The following is an 18,895-nucleotide window of genomic DNA, read 5'->3' as shown; positions in this document are numbered from 1 at the left end:
AACTCTTTAGCATTCTCCCAAAATACTTAGCAGTGTTAGGACTCTCTCCAAAGGCACTGAGCATTGTGAGAACAAGATTGAAGTAGCAAAATCAAGACAACAGCCAAGACTGAGCAGACGAAGTAATGTGGAAGGGGCTGTGGAGAAGGAATTGGAAGTTGAGGGAAGAACACAGAAAAACTAGAGTTAATGAAGGAAAAATTAGGAAAAAGAGGATAAGGCAACAGAGGAGCAGGAGAATGGGAGATGGTGCTTGGAGATGGTGGCAGAGCAGAGCAGAGGCAGCTAAAGGGTGAGCCGTGTTGAAGGATGGCAAGTGACAGGCAATTGGGAAGGAGCACAAATTCAGCGTTTGGCAAAAAGTAGATCAAAGAAAGTGACAGTACTTCAGTGAGTCCAAAAATGTTGTTCAAACGAGAATTTTTTGGTAAAAAAAGTGAAAGACACTTAGCGTAATCGGAATAGACATCACTCCGGAAACGGGATAAAAGTAAAAAGAGTCAGTACAAAGGAAAAGAACAGCTGCAGGAAATGTTCTTTTAAGAATATGGAGTCACTGGAAATAGGAAACTGATGTTGACTGTGATTTGTACAGGTTAGGAAACTGTTGTCACGGTCCTCACAGCGAATGCAGTCCAACCAGTGGCAAGACAAAGACTGTAAGGCATAAATAGGAAACACAGGCTGTTTCCTATAACCTTTATCAGATACAAAATGGGAATTTTAGTGGGAGAGCTTGAGTTTTGTTAAAGGAGATGGTGCGGGAAAGCAAGATGAAAAGGTAAATTGTCAGCCTTGGCTTAAGAAAATGTGCCAGAGGAAAGTAGACAGCGGAGAACAAGCTGTAACAAGAACTTGTAAGAGCAAGGCTAGCAAGGGAAGAAATAGCACTGAGGAAACTTCCAAAACACCATTAATGCACACCTGAGAGGTGACTGCTCAGTCCTCACGTGCAGAAAAGAAGAGCAAACATTTTTAAGAGTGACATTTAACTACTGCCATGGTGAAAGCAAAGCTGACAGTAATGAGAAGACAAAGGAAAGATGAAAGGTGCTTGGCTAGACTTTTCTCCCCAGAGAAAAGTGAGGCTGTACCCATGCAGATCTGAGTTTCAATTCCCAGAAGTATTTTGAGAGAAATTAGCTTGGTTCAGGAAAACTGAAAAAAAAAAGCAGATGTTCAGATCAGATAGATAGAAATTCTAATGGCTGTCAGCAAAAGGTCAGTTAATCTGGCCAATGCTGTGCTGCAGACTCAAGAATATTCTAACTGCAGTTTCCACTTTGAAATTTGTTTTATTTGCATTTCTTCTCGATGGGCATTTTGTTAACAACATTCAGTATCTTTAGAAATCAAAATACATTGCAAATTGCAATACACATCCAGAAACGAGATAGGTTGCATTTCATCCACCAAAGTGATGAAAATTTCATCAGAAACTGAACATTCTTTGGTTAAATAAGAACAGCAATTCAAACTAGCTGTGCTTAAATCCTGTACATGCATTGCGTTTGCACAAATTAGCAAAAAGTGAGAACCCACGTTTAGAACTTTGTCTTCCTTTTTTCAGCAAGTATACAGACATGACTAAATGCATCTCTTAAATATTGCAAAACCACAGTTAAAGTTTTAAATAATACACGTTACACAATAAGCTTCTTGGGGGAAGCTACAGAAATAACTAAGATACAGAACACATGGAAATAAATTACACATCAGCTAGTTGAAATGCTTAATAAATTCATAAAGGCTTATCAAGACCTTTTATAAAAATGCTTATTTGATCTAATAATTAAAGCACAACAAATAAATAGGATTTTTGCTATTGACTTGAACTGAAGCAAGATCAGACTCTTTACAGTCTCAAGGAACTATGATTTTATTATGATATCTCAATAACACTCTTTGGGTTAAAAGCTTTAAAAACATCACTTACCATGTGATGACCAATATCACTTGAGACATTTGTCAGGTTAAACAAAAACTGGAACTGGTATATAATCAATACCGTAAAGCCCAATTAAGCAAACTACCATCTCCTCCCCTTTTTTTTCTCCTGAAAATTCCATTCAAAACCTGCAGGTCATATTTTTGATGATTTTCTACAGACTTTCAAGGACTTTTATGGTAGCTATTCCTTGGGAGAAGGAAGCATGAAATGAGAACAGGTGATTTAAGACAGCATTTCTTCATGAAGCCCCTTTTGTCACTTTACATGCCATTGCCATTTCATGTTTTGAGGTTCTGTCAAGAGCTTCACAGCAGGTCCATATAGAAAAGCTTCTGGATGAATGTGTCAATTTACAATACAGAAGCTACTCCAATTAATCTAGGTGTGCAGGGAGACAGCAAGTAAGGTATTGTAAATTCAAAACCTTTCTTAGTGCACACTACTTAAACAGCTAAAGCTCTACTAAACATTGTTGATACAATCCCTTACTGCTTTAAGGCAAGAGTGTTAATACGTTAAAGAATAGGACACAGGACCATATCACTGTTACCAGGCTGCCTAAGGATGTAAGTAAAATTGAGAGTATAGTAACAGCAGCATTTCTAAAATTCTTCCTCTCTTCTTCAGCTTGTTTAAACATTAAGCTTGTACACTGGATTTGCTTAATCTCCATGTGTTTAGGGGCGGGGGAGAGAATAGGCAGTTCAGCTTTCTCTGGGAATAGTAGTGAACTGGGGTAATGAAACATGTAATTAAAGTTGCACAGAAATGTTAGACCTGTGGAGATTCCCTTACAGGGTCTAGGGCTCTGCCTGTTGAACTCAGTTTTAAAAGTACCATTAATCCTAACGGGCCTTAATCCTAAGTATCAAATCCATAGTGGACAAAGCTCTCCATGGCAAAATGATATGAATCGAGGAGGATTTCACTTGATGGTATTCTATAAATCTGTACAGGATGGGCTGTTTTGCTTCAGTACTACACAGTGCAAGATTCGGGGGGAAAGTCAAATGGGAAAATGCTGCTTATCTGCCAAGAAAAAAAAAAAAAGGAAATGGATTCAGGCGGGACGCTTCCTCCTTTTGCGTAATTACCTCCGCAAAAGATCTGCACTGCTAACAGAGTATCTGGCAATCAGACAAGAAAAAAAAAATGCTTGTAAGTGTCTAAACAAAGTTTTTGCCCTGCATTTGTCTTTGATTCTTACAGAGTATCAGGAATGGTAGTGATGCCCGGAGCCTTGAACTTGCCCAAGGGCTAAGTGGCCCCTGGTAGTTATATCAGCATGGTGCCCAGCTCTGCTCCAGGCATGACTCCCTCTCTCCGTGCCTGAACCAAAATAAGCTCAGCTACACTTAATTGGCTTCCAGCTGGTCATAGCTCATGCAGCTGCCTCTGAGCTCTGCCCGGGGATTAACCTGTACAAGCTCAGGTCACTCACCCAGGGACCCAGGCTCCTCCTCAGCCCAGCTGTAGTGCGGGCTGGTGTCCAGAGCTCAGGTGTCCTCTCAGGGATGCTGCAAGACCTTCCCCACAGGCACAGAAACCCCATCTCAATGTGTCTCTTTCTTAATGTAACAGGGAGAGCAGCCGTATAATTTGCAAACTATGTAATGACTTGGCTGGTTAGCCATGGGACCCTTCTTTCTGTGATACTGTTAGGAACTGCAGAATAAATTTATCAGGACATCTAGAGAAAGGGCTGAAGGTGAATAAAATACCTTTGAACTCTTTTGGTATTATCGTATGAGATGCCTTTTCACAATGTGTTTGCAACAAAGTTTGCACTTTCCACACTAGGAAAATGAGTTTTTCATGGCCTGAAATATCTACCTATCCTTAGGCTTCTTTGAAAAATAAGTTCATGAACAAGCCCTTTAAAACTTGGTGAGGAAACAGAGTTAAGAGACTGGCTCCACCCCTAGGTGAGTTAGTGATGGTTTACAAAAATCAGTTGCACAAGTGAGTTAAAAATAAAGCGGTGGAGAAGGTATGCAAAAAAAATGGGACTACAGGCTATTAAAAATATTGTCCTGTCTCATAACAGGAACAGGCTAGCTGAGAACATTTACTTAAATTCTTCTTAGGAGAATGTTTATACTTGTATTGGGATAATCCTTGTGGGGCTGGTTTGGTTTGGGCCCTTAATGGGTTTAACAAGCTTTGTGTCAGTGAGAGACAAGTTACATTGGAGCTGTATTGTTTGAGCTGCTTGCTTTTTTCCTACTAAAAGAAAGAATTTCTACTCAATTTCCAAATGAAATATCAAATTAGATAATTAGGGAAAAGCACATGTAGAAAATATAAATTAGCAAATGAGGTCAGCTTTAGCAAACTATTTTTTTAAAACTTAAATATCTAAATTTGCAGCTATTAAGTTTATCTTAGAGTACTTACAGATCAAGGAAGACCAAGTAGCAGTAATACCTCCACAATGCATAGAGGGTTCTGAGTAGGCAATTTGCTTCTTCTGTAAATCAGAACATTATATTTAGCACATACTGTAGTTTCCCTGTGGGTGCACAGCAATAAAAGTCAAAACAAACAGATACAAAGTATTTTTAAGCAGCATTCAAGATGATGCATTGCCTGTTTGAAATGACACGTTTGTACATTGCAAGGTAGAGCTAGTATCCACCTCTCCTTTGTAATTTGAAAGTCTGTGTTGGTTTATTTTCACTCTGCTCCATGAAAGACAGGGCTATTTTGAAGCCTTTTTGGGAAAGAAAAAAAAAATCATTGTAAAGTAACCATCCAGCATGAAATTTTAAAAGTGTTTGGAAAGGAAGAAGATCTCTATCTCGAAGCTCATTCAATCATCCTTTACTTGGAACTGCTTTTAAATACTCTTCCACTGCAATGGCAGAAACTTCTCCATACCAGCTTTGAAGCCAGATGTGCTCAATGTTCATTTTCATGAAGAACCACTCGTAGCTGCGAGGCCACTTTCTTACCACCGGGTGCCTGGAAGGACAAAGAAAAGAAAAAAAAAAATTAAAAGATGTGCCAAAGTATATGCAGAGTCTGCTTTTTAATTCAGCCTAGCGTGCTCAGCCAGAGTGAAACCTGACATCTGAGAACCACCACCATTCATCTTTTCGTCCTCCTTTGCAGTAAGGTTTATGATCTTCCACATCCCAGTCTGGTGAGAACTGCAACGAAGGCAGCCAGCGAACACCACCTTCCCCCATTGCAGAACCCCATCTCTAAAGGCAGATGTTGTTTGGTCTCTAAGTAAGTGAAAAACAATTAGAGGAGATTCTCTGAATGTATGTCAGGGTTGTGCTTGTATCTGTTCAAAGGAAACTGTTCTGAAAATACTGTATCTTCAGTAGCAGTTGTGGTACAGCAGGAGAGCTGATAAAACTGGCTGGCAGGCAGAGCACAGCTTCTTTGAGCTGTTGCCTGCTAGAGCCTTCTCGTCCTCAATTTCTGTCTCATTTCTTGGACCTGCCCTTACAGCTGGCTCAAAGAGACTCTCCCCGCCAGCAATACTGGGTGCAGACGTCTAGTGCAGACGCTCCCCGAGCCCCCGTGAGTGCATCTGCAGAGGATGCTGTGGGATGCTCAGCAGCGCTGCACGGAGCGGATACAACAGCTCCAGCTGCTGTTCACGGGAGCACAGGGGGAAGTCGGGGCAGGGTTGGCCCCGTGCCCTTCTGCCCCTGCAGAGGATCCTGCAGAGGAGATGGTTGGTTTCACAAGCTCTGGGTTGAGCTGGGGTTTCCACCTTTTTCTGAGTTGCCCCTTTGAGCACCCACGACTGTGGCATTGGGAAGTGGCTCCAGCTGCTGCCAGCGTTGGATGGGGTGAGCCCCAGTAGCTCTCACCGTGTCGGTCTGGCTTTTGCTCCCTGACAGTGGAGCATCTGCTGCCAAGGTGCTGGTGGACTGTGGCTCACGCAGGAGTCTGATGTCTGCAAAGTTTGTAAAAAATACTTGTGCGCCAATATAGCCCCCGTCTATCCCTGGTCCCATTTTTGCTATTGATGGGACACCCGCTGACGGGGTCCCACCCTAACCTCTTTACAGCAGGCCAGAGAGAATATCACCTCTGGGCTGTTTTGCATCCCAGCTCATCCCCGTTTCCCAGCAGTATTTGATTGAGCAGACAGGGTACACCTGGAGGACCATCCCTGACAGCCTGTGTGGGAGGTGTGTTCCCCAGCTAAGGTTCGGGCTTTTCACGCCTGTTTTTCTGAAGACCCACTGGAGGGCACAGGGGCACACCCTGCGTGTGTGTCTATGTGTCAGGGTTGTGCTTGCATCTGTTAAAGGAGACTGTTCTGTAAGTATTACGGCTTTGGTAGCAGTTGTCGTGGTACGCCAGGAAAGGTAATAAAACCCGTAAGTTCCACCCTGCAAACAGGCACGAGGCCAAAGCCAGCAGAGCTCTGCTCCAACTCCAAGCAGGGGGCTGTGGCTGAAAAGCACTACCTGTCCTAAGGTGGGGAAGAATCATTAAAGATAACAAATACACCCTGGATTTATGGCATCTCTCTTCGGAGCCAGGTGAAATATTTTCATAATCCTCAGATTATAAACCACGTGCCTTACCGGAGTCCAACACTGACTAATTGCATTTCCGTATTTCATTACCTCAAGGGTTAAAAGGAGGTCGCACAGCTCTGCCTGTCGTTCCAAGCCACACAAGAGCCAACATGCTTCATGGCCCCAAAGTAAAGATCAGGCTTGTTACTTCTCAGATTTTCTGTACCAAACAGCCACATCCGTATATTTGTCTCAAAACCTGTGGGTTGCACTCTACTACGTGCCTGTTACATACAGACCTGGAAAACATTGCTTGCTTGGCAAATTCCACTTCCTCCGGAGGCACCGTGACCATCTGTCCCATGAGAGTCAGCCTGGCGCACCTTGGATCCTCTGGATCAATTACGTTTTTTCTGTGCACAGAGAAAAATGCTCGTGTAATAGCTTGGTTTCCTTGTTAAGGGTTTTGGAGAAATATGAATTCCTGCTCGCATATAAAAAGCTGTGATATTTTGTCAAGCCTTGCAGGTCTTTTCTACGCCCAGCTGTAACGTTTGGGGGGGCTCTTGAAGGAATACTCACCTGAAAGAGATCTCTGCTGTAGAGATTTGCTTAATCTTAATTTATGCTCTTAAAAACTGGATTAATATATCTTAGATTGTAAAAAATGTGAAAATGGCAGTTTTCCCAGACATATATACAGACCTCAATTCAGGATTCTGAAGAGAACTCGTGAGATGGTTAGTCTGTGCCTATGCCTACAAAATCAGCGTGCATACATGTATTTGTGTGTAAAATGTAAGGTCTTTTCCGTGTGCCTATCCTAGAAACTCAATCCTTGTCATTTTTACCCATTTTTCAATGCTTTACACCAAAGAGACAAGTAAGATCTATTAAAAAAAATTCTCCAACTGCCTTCATCCTTCAGACTGAGACAGGGAAGGTACTTGTTGCTTTTTGGCTCTTTCTATACAGTAATAAAAAATAACTCCCATTAGTAGCTGCGGGGCAATTGCTGACTCTGACATATACAATACAAGGATATAAATCATAAGTAAATTGACCAGTCGCAAAAAAAAGTTGTATGAAATGAGCAAAAGGCTGATCCTGGCAAGTGCTGAGCAGCCCCAAGTCCCGTTGCCAGCAGTTTGAGACTGCTCAGCATCTCACGGGACTGTCTCCCCACATAAGAACATAAGCCTGAAAAACTACATTAGGAAACGAAGACTGCATTTCTTCTTCTCTGCATTTTAATCCGAAGCAGCAAATCACAGTAACTACATCTCATCGGTGTGTGATATTACTTAAAGATCTTGGCTTGAGACCTTCAGCCTTAACTGCGTGCAATCTGCAATGTTGGGCATTTTTTTTGTTATAATTCTCAGTATGTGTCTATTGCACGCAGGAAACATATGGGCATCCTCCTGCAGCTAATTTAACACCTGCAGATTCCCTGCAGATGGTTATGAAAGACTGTAGCTCACTGGATAAAGTATCTGCTTTTATAGATAGGGCCATGAAGAGAGATGTGCAAGGAAGTATAGCGGGCTGATTGATACTCAGCTATGCCCAGAACGTACTTGGCACCATCTGTAGCCTGAGCTCTGAAGAGCCATTTGCAGTCACATCATTTCTGGGATGTTTTTTCAGCATCCTGTTCAGTCTGGAGCAGCAGTTGTCTGAAGGGGGTGTCCAGCTTAACGACCTCTGGACAAACTCCACTTGTACTCTTTTTCTTCTGCCACGCTTTCTGCATGGGAGGAAGAGCAGCTGCCAAAGATCAGGCTGAAACTTTCTGTTCACATCAATAAATAATGGTCTAATTTTCTCAAGTACATTTTTTTTTATTGTGAACTAGTAAATGAATGGTGTTCCGACTACCTGAAAATCTGCATTCCCTACCCTGGCACTGGGTTTATTTCTATCTGTGGATTCAGAGTACAAACTTGTCTACACGGTCACCTTGGCACGCTGTAGGTCCTCAACGCTAACTCCCAGGGCATGCTGAAGATGCAGTTTCACAGCTGGCTTACAGTGGCCTGGGAGCGTCCTGTCCCTAAGCAGCACAGCTCCATGCCCCGGGGACACCTGTAGCTCCTGGCCATTTCTTTTGCATAGGCTTTGGATGTTGTGTGGCCATTCAGCATCTGTAGTCCAACACGAAGCTCAGCCACCAAAACACAAATAAAAATAGGCAAATACAGTTTATGTAGAGAGAGGAGCTGAATCCCACAGACAAAGGGTGTCAGCCGAGGGTCTGCATGTCCCACAGCAAGGGCAGTGCAGATCCACTCTCTTCCAACTCTTGGCCCTGGATAGCAGAGTCTTTAAGTCCATTTGAAGTGATCTCCTGATCTATTGTTATCTTTTATGCTTAATCTTAATACTGTATCAACACCCTCTACGTACCTTTATATATTTAACTGGATGATTTTTAAAAATATGGAAGCGAAGGGACTTCTCATTAGCAAAATTTCAGTTCAGAAGATTGCTTTAAACTAATAACTGTGTATGAAACCATTTCCTCTGCAGCCTAACAGTATCGTAAAACAACTGAGGAGCCGGGAAAAGCAGGAGTATTTGCAAGTGCCTTTCTTGGGTATAGCCCCTAGGTAAGATGTTGTTAATTACTTTCAGAGAGGAATTAGAAAGAGGTTATTATTAAAGGATGTCTGCATTTCACGGAGTGGATCAAGCTGATAGATTTGGGCATGATCAGGAAAGGAGCAGTGAGAGGTTTTGGTCTGACACCTTCTCAAATTACAATTATTTGATCTTTTTTGTGCAAGTACATCTTTATTCTAAAAGCGTACTCATTGATTTTTGAGTAGGCAACAGACCTGACGTTGCTGTGGTTAAGCAGTGAATCCTGCCTGCCTTTGCTGAGACGGTTTTTCCTGATAGGGCTAGTGTCAGATGTGGCTCTTCCCTGATTCACAGGAAAAACTGCTCTCCACAGATTTGGCTGACAACTAAACCCACACACTGTACATCCATATCTGGAATGGTTTTATTTCTGTTTTTTTCCCTGGCTCCTTCTTCTGCCTGCAGTTTTCTCTATGTTCTCGTGAGTCAGGGTGTTACACTGATCGACACACACAATACTATCTTCCCAGTAAAAGTTATTCAAACTGAATTTTGCACATTGCACATCAGCTTGTTTTTTTGCGAAATGAGGCAAACAAATTATTTGTTGACATTATGTTAGATGAAGCTTTGGAAGAGCTGAACAGGACAATGATACATTTGAGTTCAGTACGCTGTGTTATTACTTTGTTGGCTTTGCTTTTAGCGCTGCCTTTTATCATAGGTTTTCTGTTTCAGAATAGGAACCTTGTATTCTAATTGTACTTTAGCATTAGTATTTTCTTTATCAAAGGAGCCCTTCATATTCTGAAGTAAATCTGTTCCTGCATCATGTTTGACATAGTATTTCCCTAATAATGTGTGATTACTTTTGTACTTTGTAAACCATCAAAAATCACTAAACTTACAGCTACCACTTCTAACTCCAGAACAGGTCTTGAATTTTCAGTGGTGTTACCAGTGCAACTAATGTAAATGCAGGCTTTGCTTCCTAGGAGTAAAGAGATACAGCCAGGGATATAGCTCATATTTTTACTAAAGATAATAAAAGGATACCACGGATAAATAGATATATTTACTAAAATATTCCTCCCTCACTTTTGTAGAGGTCTAGTCATGCATTCTCTAGTCACTTCTTGCCTTCTGTATAAATGAACACATATTCAGCTCTCAGGCCCTGGGTTTCTTTTATCTTTGTTGGCAGAAGAACAGGTAGGTGTGGAGGAGCGGCTTTATACGACATTTGTGTGCCGCTGACTGGGGGCGAGGGGGAGGCAGAGCCAGGGGGAGAGTCGGCATGCCGCTGACACTGTCTCTCTGTCGAGGAAACCCGAGGTGACTTCGCAGGCCCTGTCTTTACCAGAATCAGGTCCTCTGTCTCCCCAGAGAGGACTTCATGAAGGCTATAATAAAATATGAACTGAGGGGAAGAGAAAGCAGGGAACTGTGGAAGGAGACCAAGCAATAGGGAACACATTTATTTTTTTATGCTTATGTAAAATACATACACCTTGTTGCAGAAATTGAGGGAAGCCAGATTAAAATGGAAGAAGATTCAGCTTATGCATCTTATAAGAACACGGTGCATTAAGAGAGATTATCTTAACTACTCATCTGATTTGTGAAGAGAGAAAAACTGATTGTCTCCGTTCCTCTGCTTACGGTAAGCAAACTAGGTACGCCGAGTTTGACCCCTTGGAAGTTGTCTCTTCCAAGGATGTGAGATGAAAGCATGAGCTCGCTTACAAAGGTGCCAGCTTTACTGAGCTTAAGGAGAAGTCTGTGTCCAAGTGAAGTACATTTCCCAACAACGATGCAATGCCGCGAAGCGCACTGCTGGTGAACACGTCCCACTTATTTCACTGCGTACCACTTCCGCACTTTCTGGGTCATGGTTCAAGAGTGGTTCAGAGTAAAGAGTGCCACCTACTCATTAAATTGTTTACTACACCAGCCATCTCTTGGATTTTAATTAGAAGGTTCCTATACACAACTAGCCAAGTCCAGATCTGATGAACCCATAGTTCCGGCTGATGTGGTTATATTGGCACACACGGTGATGATGCTGGGACTTTGTCAGGATTCCCTTTCGCAGTTGAGATCTCTGCTTTGACTGACGATGCTGTCTCCTGGTTCCTGACCAAAAGTATCCCTGAGTATTATCTCCATTCTCAGCTTCTGCAGTCCATTAGTGATGTGAAACAGATCTGGCACAGATCAGCAGCAAAGGCAAAACAGGAGTTTGGGAGGCACTTGGGAAGGAGAGCCAGGTGTCCCCGAGAAGGAATCGTTAGGAGGAAGGTGGGAGGGTTCAGTAAAGCTCCAGGGACTGGGGGAGGAAGCAGGGGTTTATGGAGGGGAATCTCTCTTTTTCTTCTTCCCCAGCCTCTTTTTCCCACAGAGGAGCTGCCATCCTTCTCCTCCATCCCCCTGAGGAGGCAGGACCTTCCATCCTCCCTGTCAGGATCTATAAATCCTCCCCATCTCCCCTGAACGCAGTTCTCCCTGCCCCAGAGAAAGCACTGGTTTTACTCCTCTGTTTCTTGAGCAGAATGGAAGAGAAAAGAAGTTGGGAAAGAGATTTCTCCTATTGCAGAAAAAGGAGAGCCACAGAGCCAAGAAGAAAGCCCCAGAGAACAGTTTTCCTACACTTTTTTCTACTTTAGAGCATGCAGCTCATGTGTGGCATAAGGGCAATGACTGTCTCCACACATCCTAACCTTCCTATAGGGGCAGCAGCAGCCATACAAAGCCCTGCAATTAGGAGGTGGGGACTGGCTGCTGGAACAGCTCATCCCTGCCACCTCCCACGGACGCGAGGTAGGCACCCTGTCACCCTGCGCAGGGCCCCTGTTCGCCTAGCCCCAAACTGGGCACAAGGTGAAGACTCAGGGTTATTTTCTACTATATGCAATACATCGTAAGAATTTTTGTCCCCTAAAATCTACAGAAAGGAAGGGAGGAAATGCTATGTCCTCACAGAATTATTGTAAAGTGTTATAATTTTGATTCATAAATGTGATTAATTTTGAAAAGAAAGTTATCCTCCTCATACATTTCATTTGCTCATCACTAACTACCAGAGTCTCTGAAGCAGAAAGAATGTACTGGTGCTGTTAATCTGCGTGGCATGAACGTCAAACAAAATCTCTGCTGAAAGCAATTTCATAATCTGAAAAGCTGTTGCTGGCCTTCAGCTGGATACGGCTGGGCAGTTTTGCCCTGCCCTGCTCTGATTTTGACAAGAATTTCTTCATCAGCCGTGTTTGAGAGCCAGCAAAGATAGTTAAAAGACATCTTTGCTTTTGCTTTTGGAAGAGCAGTCTTCTGTTTTGAATCTGAAGTCAGGCTTGGGAGCTGAAGAGTATTGGTACAATGGCTATTCTGCATCTAAGTGAACCTGTATTCATAGTATACCTGTTTTTGTGTTTTAAATAATTTCACTCTTACTAGAAGATAATCCTTCCTAGAATGTTTTAATTAGAATTTGTTAAGTGAAGTCAGTCTGTTTGTCTGTCTTCTTTGACAATAACAACTCATTTCTCTAGCTGAACTCTATGTTTCAGACAGGAAACTTTTATATAGTTTAACCATAGACAATTTACAGGGGAAAAAAAAGAATCACAGCATCAACTATTTCTGTAAACAGAGGCAGAGAAACACATACTATTTCACTAGAAAGGGATTTTGGGAAGTTGGTTTTTTAAGAATACAGGAAAAAAATAGTAATTTAGAGCTATATTGTACGCATTGGGTCATGATGATAGTAGGTTTCATATTTGACTTTCTAATTTGGTATCTTCCTGATTTTTTAAATACAGATTTTTCAGGAACAGCTACTGACATAATTATTTGCATATGACTAAAAAGGGCCAATATAAATACCAGAACTAGAAATGTGTCTGTGCCACAGAACCAGAAGGTGGATCTCAAAAACCGAGGGATGTCTGGATTCAGCCTTTGTCTTCTGTGTGCGTCATTTCTCTTTGTGTGAAAGTGCAGTGCCAAATTTCTTTGTTATATTCATCCTCGTATTAACAGACAGTAACTCTACAAACTCAGAGGCAGTTATATGTTGGATGGCCAACTGACATCTCAAAAGTTGTGTCTGTCACCCACGGCAGGCTTATCATCTCTCAGGATTGCCCAGGAATGAAGTAGGTAGTTTATGCACGCTGCCGATCCACCACGCAGCAGAGACCCTAACCCGCCGAATTACTCTCCTCTTCCTGTGGCCTGGTGGTATCCAGAAGCGCCGGAGATGCTCAGCGCTTCTTTTCAATGCAGAGTTTAGGAAACCTACGGAGCTACCTTATATGCACTGAAGACGTCTGCCCGGTCGTGCCAATCTGCTACCTCAAGCAGTAGACGAGCATGGTGGGCAAAATGGCTTTGATGGACCCACCCCTGATGCAAGTCATAAACCAGGAGAGGAATCCGAGTCCCTCAAAATCACTCGCAGTCTGCAGTGTGGATTTGAAACACCATCCTCCAAACTAACAGCAAAGGAAAACCAACCCGTGGGCTGACCCCAAAGCTTCTTGCTTTTCTTTCTTTTTCCCTTGTGTGAAAACCAGTTCATGGCAGTCGTGTAACTGCTCCTTAAGAAAGCTGCAGTTGGTCCCTATGCATGTGCTGAACCTGATGTCAAGGAGGCGACACATGTTTAAAATTAATTGCCTGTTTTTCAGACTGCAGCTGTAATGAGGCAGGCCCAGGAGCTTACTTGGAAAGAGAGATCCTCTGAGCAGCCTGTGTGTTGGGAAAGGCGTTTAGAACAATAGCTGCTCTATTCTTTAATGCTGGGCTCGGTCTTGCTCCCTCTGAAAGCTAAAAGAATGGGACTCAATCTTTTCAGATTTGTCTGTGGCATAGACATGCCAGCTTAGTCTATTTATAGCCCTGAACCCTTTAATTTTCTTGCCTCTATTGTCCATTTATCAGCCTTCAGATAGGATGCAGTGTAGTTACTAACGAATGCTTTCTGCAGCCTGGCCATCAGAGAGCCTTCTCAGAGAAGTGCAGCCCGTCTTCCTCTGGGAAATGGCAATCTCTAGGTCAGAGATGAGGAATCCAGACTGTAGCTGCAACATTATAATGTCTTGCAATTAGTGTCTATTCAGATGCATCGCAGCTCTCTTTCTTTCATTATTAAATGTTATTTCTCTTATTAGTTTAGGCTTTTCAAATTTTTCCTCCAGCTGATTAAATATTAAGGCTGGAGAACCAAAAAGGCCACTCTGTATCCCTCGCATCCCCAGGAGTGAAAATATTTATTGTCAAGGTTTGGAACTTGAGTCTGTTCTGAAACAAAACAAATGAAATTCGCTACTAAATAAATTTAGTATCAAATTGATGTACAAGCACACAAGTCACTTGATACTCATTATATACAAGACGACTATTGAAATGTCAGCTATGTTTTCTTTCTAAAGGCCAGAGATTTCTTTTGCGTGCAATAGGTCAGAAGCATTTTTCAGGAGAGTGCCAAATACTCCCAGGAGCATTGACTATAGGCATCAACCAGCTTTCACATTTATTTTAATTCTTGCAACTCAGAGTAGGTTAATAATGAAATTCTAATAAAATTCCACATGAAAACAAGCTGCAAATACATTGCTGGCATACAGGGACATGAACTTTCTCACGTACAGCATTATTCATTTAGCTATTTTGTATAATTATTTTGAAGCCAAAACAATTAATGATGCCCTTGACCAAGAGAACTTCTGGTATTAAAACCATCTATAAATGACCCTTTCCTTTGCGAAGGAAGCCCCACAGATACCGTCTTAAAACTAGCAGGACCTGAGGTCTCTTAGAGTAAAAGGCCTTGCCTCTCGTACAGTGTGAGTGAAGAAGTGGAAGAAACCTGCCCTACAAAACCTGAGCCACCACGTCAAGCTCTGCACTAAGGATGCTGCGTGCTGTCTGCATGGCACAGCCTGGCTATCTCGGCAGGTAGGGCGCACCCCGAAAGGGATGCCTGGGCTGCCCGCGGCAGAGCTAGCAAGCTGGCTGTGTCGCCTTCCAGCGCTGCGGGCAGTGCTGGGGACAGGCAACCCCAAGCGCTGGCAGCAGGGCGCGGGCACGCTTGTTGTTTTCTTCACCTGTGCTGCCCACAGCAGCGCCTTCTGTGGGGTAACGGTAGGATGCTGTACAGGGCTGCAGTTTAAGATGTTGCTAGTTTAAAATGTAAAAATCACTCACGGGTTGCTAGTTTAAAATGTAAATTCATTTCTGACCCTGGTTACAGAAGGAAGGGAAAGAAGAAGGTTAAAGTCCCAGTGCCCACATGTGTCCTGGCTGTGAGACAGCCCCAAAGCTTGCCCACATTTTCCTAGCTATCATCAAAAACACAAACTGCAGCTCAACAAATGCCCCAGCTTTTCATTCTCCGTATCGCTCGTTCTGTGCACTAATGCCAGCCAACATCTGTTCCAGATGAGAACTCCAGAAATAATGAAAACCAAACTGAATGTAAGAACAAAATAAATAATGCAAGGAGCACTTATCAGGCTCTGAATCTGTGTACTCAATTCAGTAGTAAGCTCAATATTTAGAGTATGGTTACATGCTAAAATGAGGATGTTCTGTTTTCTTCCACCTTCTCCTTTCCCCTCTCCTTTGCACTCCTCTGGCTCTTGCGGAGCTGATTCAAGTTACTAACCCAGCAGAAATCTAATCCAGCAAAAAAAAGGGAAGAGGTTTCTGCTCGGTTACTGAGCTAAAATAGGCCCACCATATGGTCAGCTGAAGGGAGGGGGTGGGACTGCATGGCCGGGAGCAGCAGTGGCCATGGGAAGAAAAGAAGGACTGGCAGAAAACCTTATTCTCATCATCGGGTTAATCTTCTTCAGATTTATGTTTCAACTCAGGGTCAGGCAAAGCCCAGAGCTGATGTGAGAGAGAGGGACGGTGGGACACCACGCGACTGATGGTAGGGAGGGAGAGTAGGGATGTGGCCACTGGTAATTGGTTTGGCCTAAGCTGTCTTGGAAATCCAGGTTTAGCTCCTTGGCGGTGCCCAGAGAGCTCTTCTCGCCAGAGAGCGTGGTCTCAGGCTGCGGAGGGAACTAGAGAGTCGGGTGGCAGAATCCAGGTTGCCCTGGCTGCAAGACAAACAGCAGCACATTCTGGCCCACAGAACAAAAGGGTAGTGGTTTGGTTTGGAAATTAATAGTTACTTAATAGAAAGACAGCAAATAAATATTCTTGAAGGGTTGTGATGGATATGAATTTCATATTTCTATAATAATGCAGCATTTCTCTTTTGTTGGTGAATTGGCACTTTCCAAACAGGTGAATCGGGCGGTGACGTTGCTAAAACATAAAAGGCAAAGACTTTCAAGAGTGGATGTTTAAAGTCAGGGATGAAAGGCCACACTTAAGTGCCTAAATGGGTGTGTAGTTTTCAGAAGTGCTCAACACCAACAGTTATCATCAATGGAAGCTGCTCTGAGTCTTGAGCCTCTGAAAATAGGGCATTGGGTAGGTGCTAGGACATCGGGCTTAACATACATCTTTAAGCACTTGGTCTAGATATTCAGCTCACTATTTGATTGAATGAAAACACTTAGAAAGCAGCAATAAGTTCCATTAGCCTGTTACAAAATAACTGATACATTCACTTAAATTTGAAATGATTAATTCAAAATATTTAATGAAATAATTTTAAGGAACAAGCAGAACCATTCTGGTCTTAACTTCACCACTCTGTTGACCTTCTCAAGCATTCAAAGCTGAATTACCTTAAAAAATGTTGTGATGGAAGGTTCCTATTAGGTGTTTGACATTGCATGAGGAAGCTATGATTTCCATTCCTTGGGAACGGGATGTCAGCGTGAAATCGGTACTGCTTAGGACTAAGAAAATTTCATTTTGCCACCATATAACTCTTAAGAAAACACACAGTATGTTCTGGAGGCAAATACAGACACGTGCAATAGAAACGTGCTTTGTATTTGCCATTCACTGCTTTTGCCAGTGTTGTTCTCAGCTAGCGGGCTTGAGAGGTGGGATGATACCCAAGGCAAAACCCAGCTGGGGAAATCTGGGATCTAGTTCTTAAGATAAACCTCTCCTCCCCCAAAAAGGACCTTAAGTTGGGGTAAAAACTTTCAATCCTGTTACTTTCTGAAGCAGCCTGTAATTTCCAGTTCTTCTCTCTCTCTCCTTGGAATATCAGCTAAGATCTGCTTTGGTAATGGAGTCCTGTCTGACACAATTTCGGTGTCATGTACCTCGTCACGTAAAGAGGCCTTTGGAAATAACACTTCACACAAGGGCGACCCAGCCAAGTCTGCCACATGTTTGACTATAAACAAACATATGGCAGAGATACATCTTTTCCAAGGAGACAAGCATGGAGGGGAAAACTGAATCATCTTCATCTTTACATACATACATTTTACACACGTAAAGCTTCAGTGATCTGGAGTTATTCATTGTACACGTGATCAGGAAGAAAGAAGTCAACTCACTGCTATCTCTGGAGAGACGAACCTGGGGCTGGCTGTAGATCGGTAAATCTCAGACCCGGCTTCCTTTATGTGGGGGATCATTTGCCAACTGTTCATGATACACAAAGCGCCAAAAATTTGCGATGATATCATATTCAGTTGTACCCTCTCAAGAGGTGGAAATTAGACTGAGTGGCATGGTCCTGAGTGTATAACTTGTGAACTACGAGCTTGAGATCCCCTTACAGATCCTGGAGAGCTAGAGCCCTGTCAACGCAATCAGCAGGGCCTCCAGAGCTGTTCTGTAGAGCAAGGGTGTCTGCTTTACCGTGACTTGGATAGCTTTCGCAAGTCTATGGACTTTATTAACTAGATTGCCATGGCCTATAATGGGATCTTGAACACCTAGATTTTATCTGGCACCTCCAAGAAGAGATTAAAATTTAGGTATGTTAATGTGCGAGCCGAAAGCCACTGCAGCTGTTGATGCTACAATATACTTCAATGACACTTCTGCTTTTCTTTACCATGCTTTACTGGGGCAACTTACTGCGAAACAAAGCTAAGGAGGAGCTTGTAGCTGATGGTGAGAGCCAAAAATAAATGCAGGACATTGAAGGTGGGCACCCAGCATTTTGTTCTGATGACTCTGTTCCCACTGAAGGTGGTAGTAGGCGGATAAACCTCTGTTACCTGCAGAAATTTCCGTCTGCCTCTGGCAGGGTCAGAGAAGCCACGGGATTCTTCAGGAGATCTGCCACAGTGTTATCCTTTGGCGTCACATAGAAGAAAGGGATTCCAGTGCTGTTATTGACGGGACCATCGCTGAGAAGTAGACAGTTCCCATAGGGCATACCTTGGATCTGCAAAATCCAAATAAGCAACTGGTTACATCTTCCCACATAGACAGTTTACAGTGTTGGGGATTCCCTCAAGGGCTCTACCAGGGGGGAAGCAACCCCCAATTGCTCAGTCTCCCACTTTCTGTTGTCATCATGAGACAGACCTTCTTCTAAATTAGATCTATCATGCTTCTATGAAAACAGGTCTCTCCTCTATTTCTTCTTTCCAGTCCTGTCCATGACACTATAGAGAACATTTTCTCTTCCACTGAGCTTAAAGGAACTACCAAATTAAAAATGTTTAAGTGCATTAAAATCAATGCCATCAGCATCAAGAAATGTTTACTCTAAAACAGGGCTGATACCTTTTCTCAAACCCAAAAAGGATACAGAGCCTAATTTAGCCTTGATTCAGCCTCCTTTTTACACTAATTTCACCTCCCCTTTCAGCCTTGGTTTGCAATGTGATTGCATCTGTTTGCCAAGAGAGAGGGAAAGGCATTTTAGCTGGAGTTGTGTTTAAAGTCAAGCTGGACGTCAGCTCAGCTGCCTGGGCAGGAACCT

General features: G+C 42.9%; 1 protein-coding gene across 1 annotated transcript; it reads right to left on the bottom strand.

Annotated features, from left to right (window-relative positions):
* Nucleotides 1-4,778: 4,778 nt before the first annotated feature.
* CREG2 (cellular repressor of E1A-stimulated genes 2) lies at nt 4,779-18,352 on the bottom strand (the record flags this gene model as incomplete). The annotated part of the gene is made up of 3 exons (XM_009583432.1): nt 4,779-4,915; nt 6,741-6,854; nt 18,183-18,352. Coding segments are annotated over 3 exons (421 nt in total), but the record flags the coding sequence as incomplete, so codon positions are not given.
* Nucleotides 18,353-18,895: the final 543 nt, after the last annotated feature.

Source organism: Fulmarus glacialis, unplaced genomic scaffold (genome assembly GCF_000690835.1).
Source record: "Fulmarus glacialis isolate BGI_N327 unplaced genomic scaffold, ASM69083v1 scaffold36118, whole genome shotgun sequence".
Classification (NCBI taxonomy): domain Eukaryota; kingdom Metazoa; phylum Chordata; class Aves; order Procellariiformes; family Procellariidae; genus Fulmarus; species Fulmarus glacialis.
The sequence above is the reverse complement of the archived record's forward strand: the minus strand, read 5'-3'. Positions and strand labels throughout refer to the sequence as shown.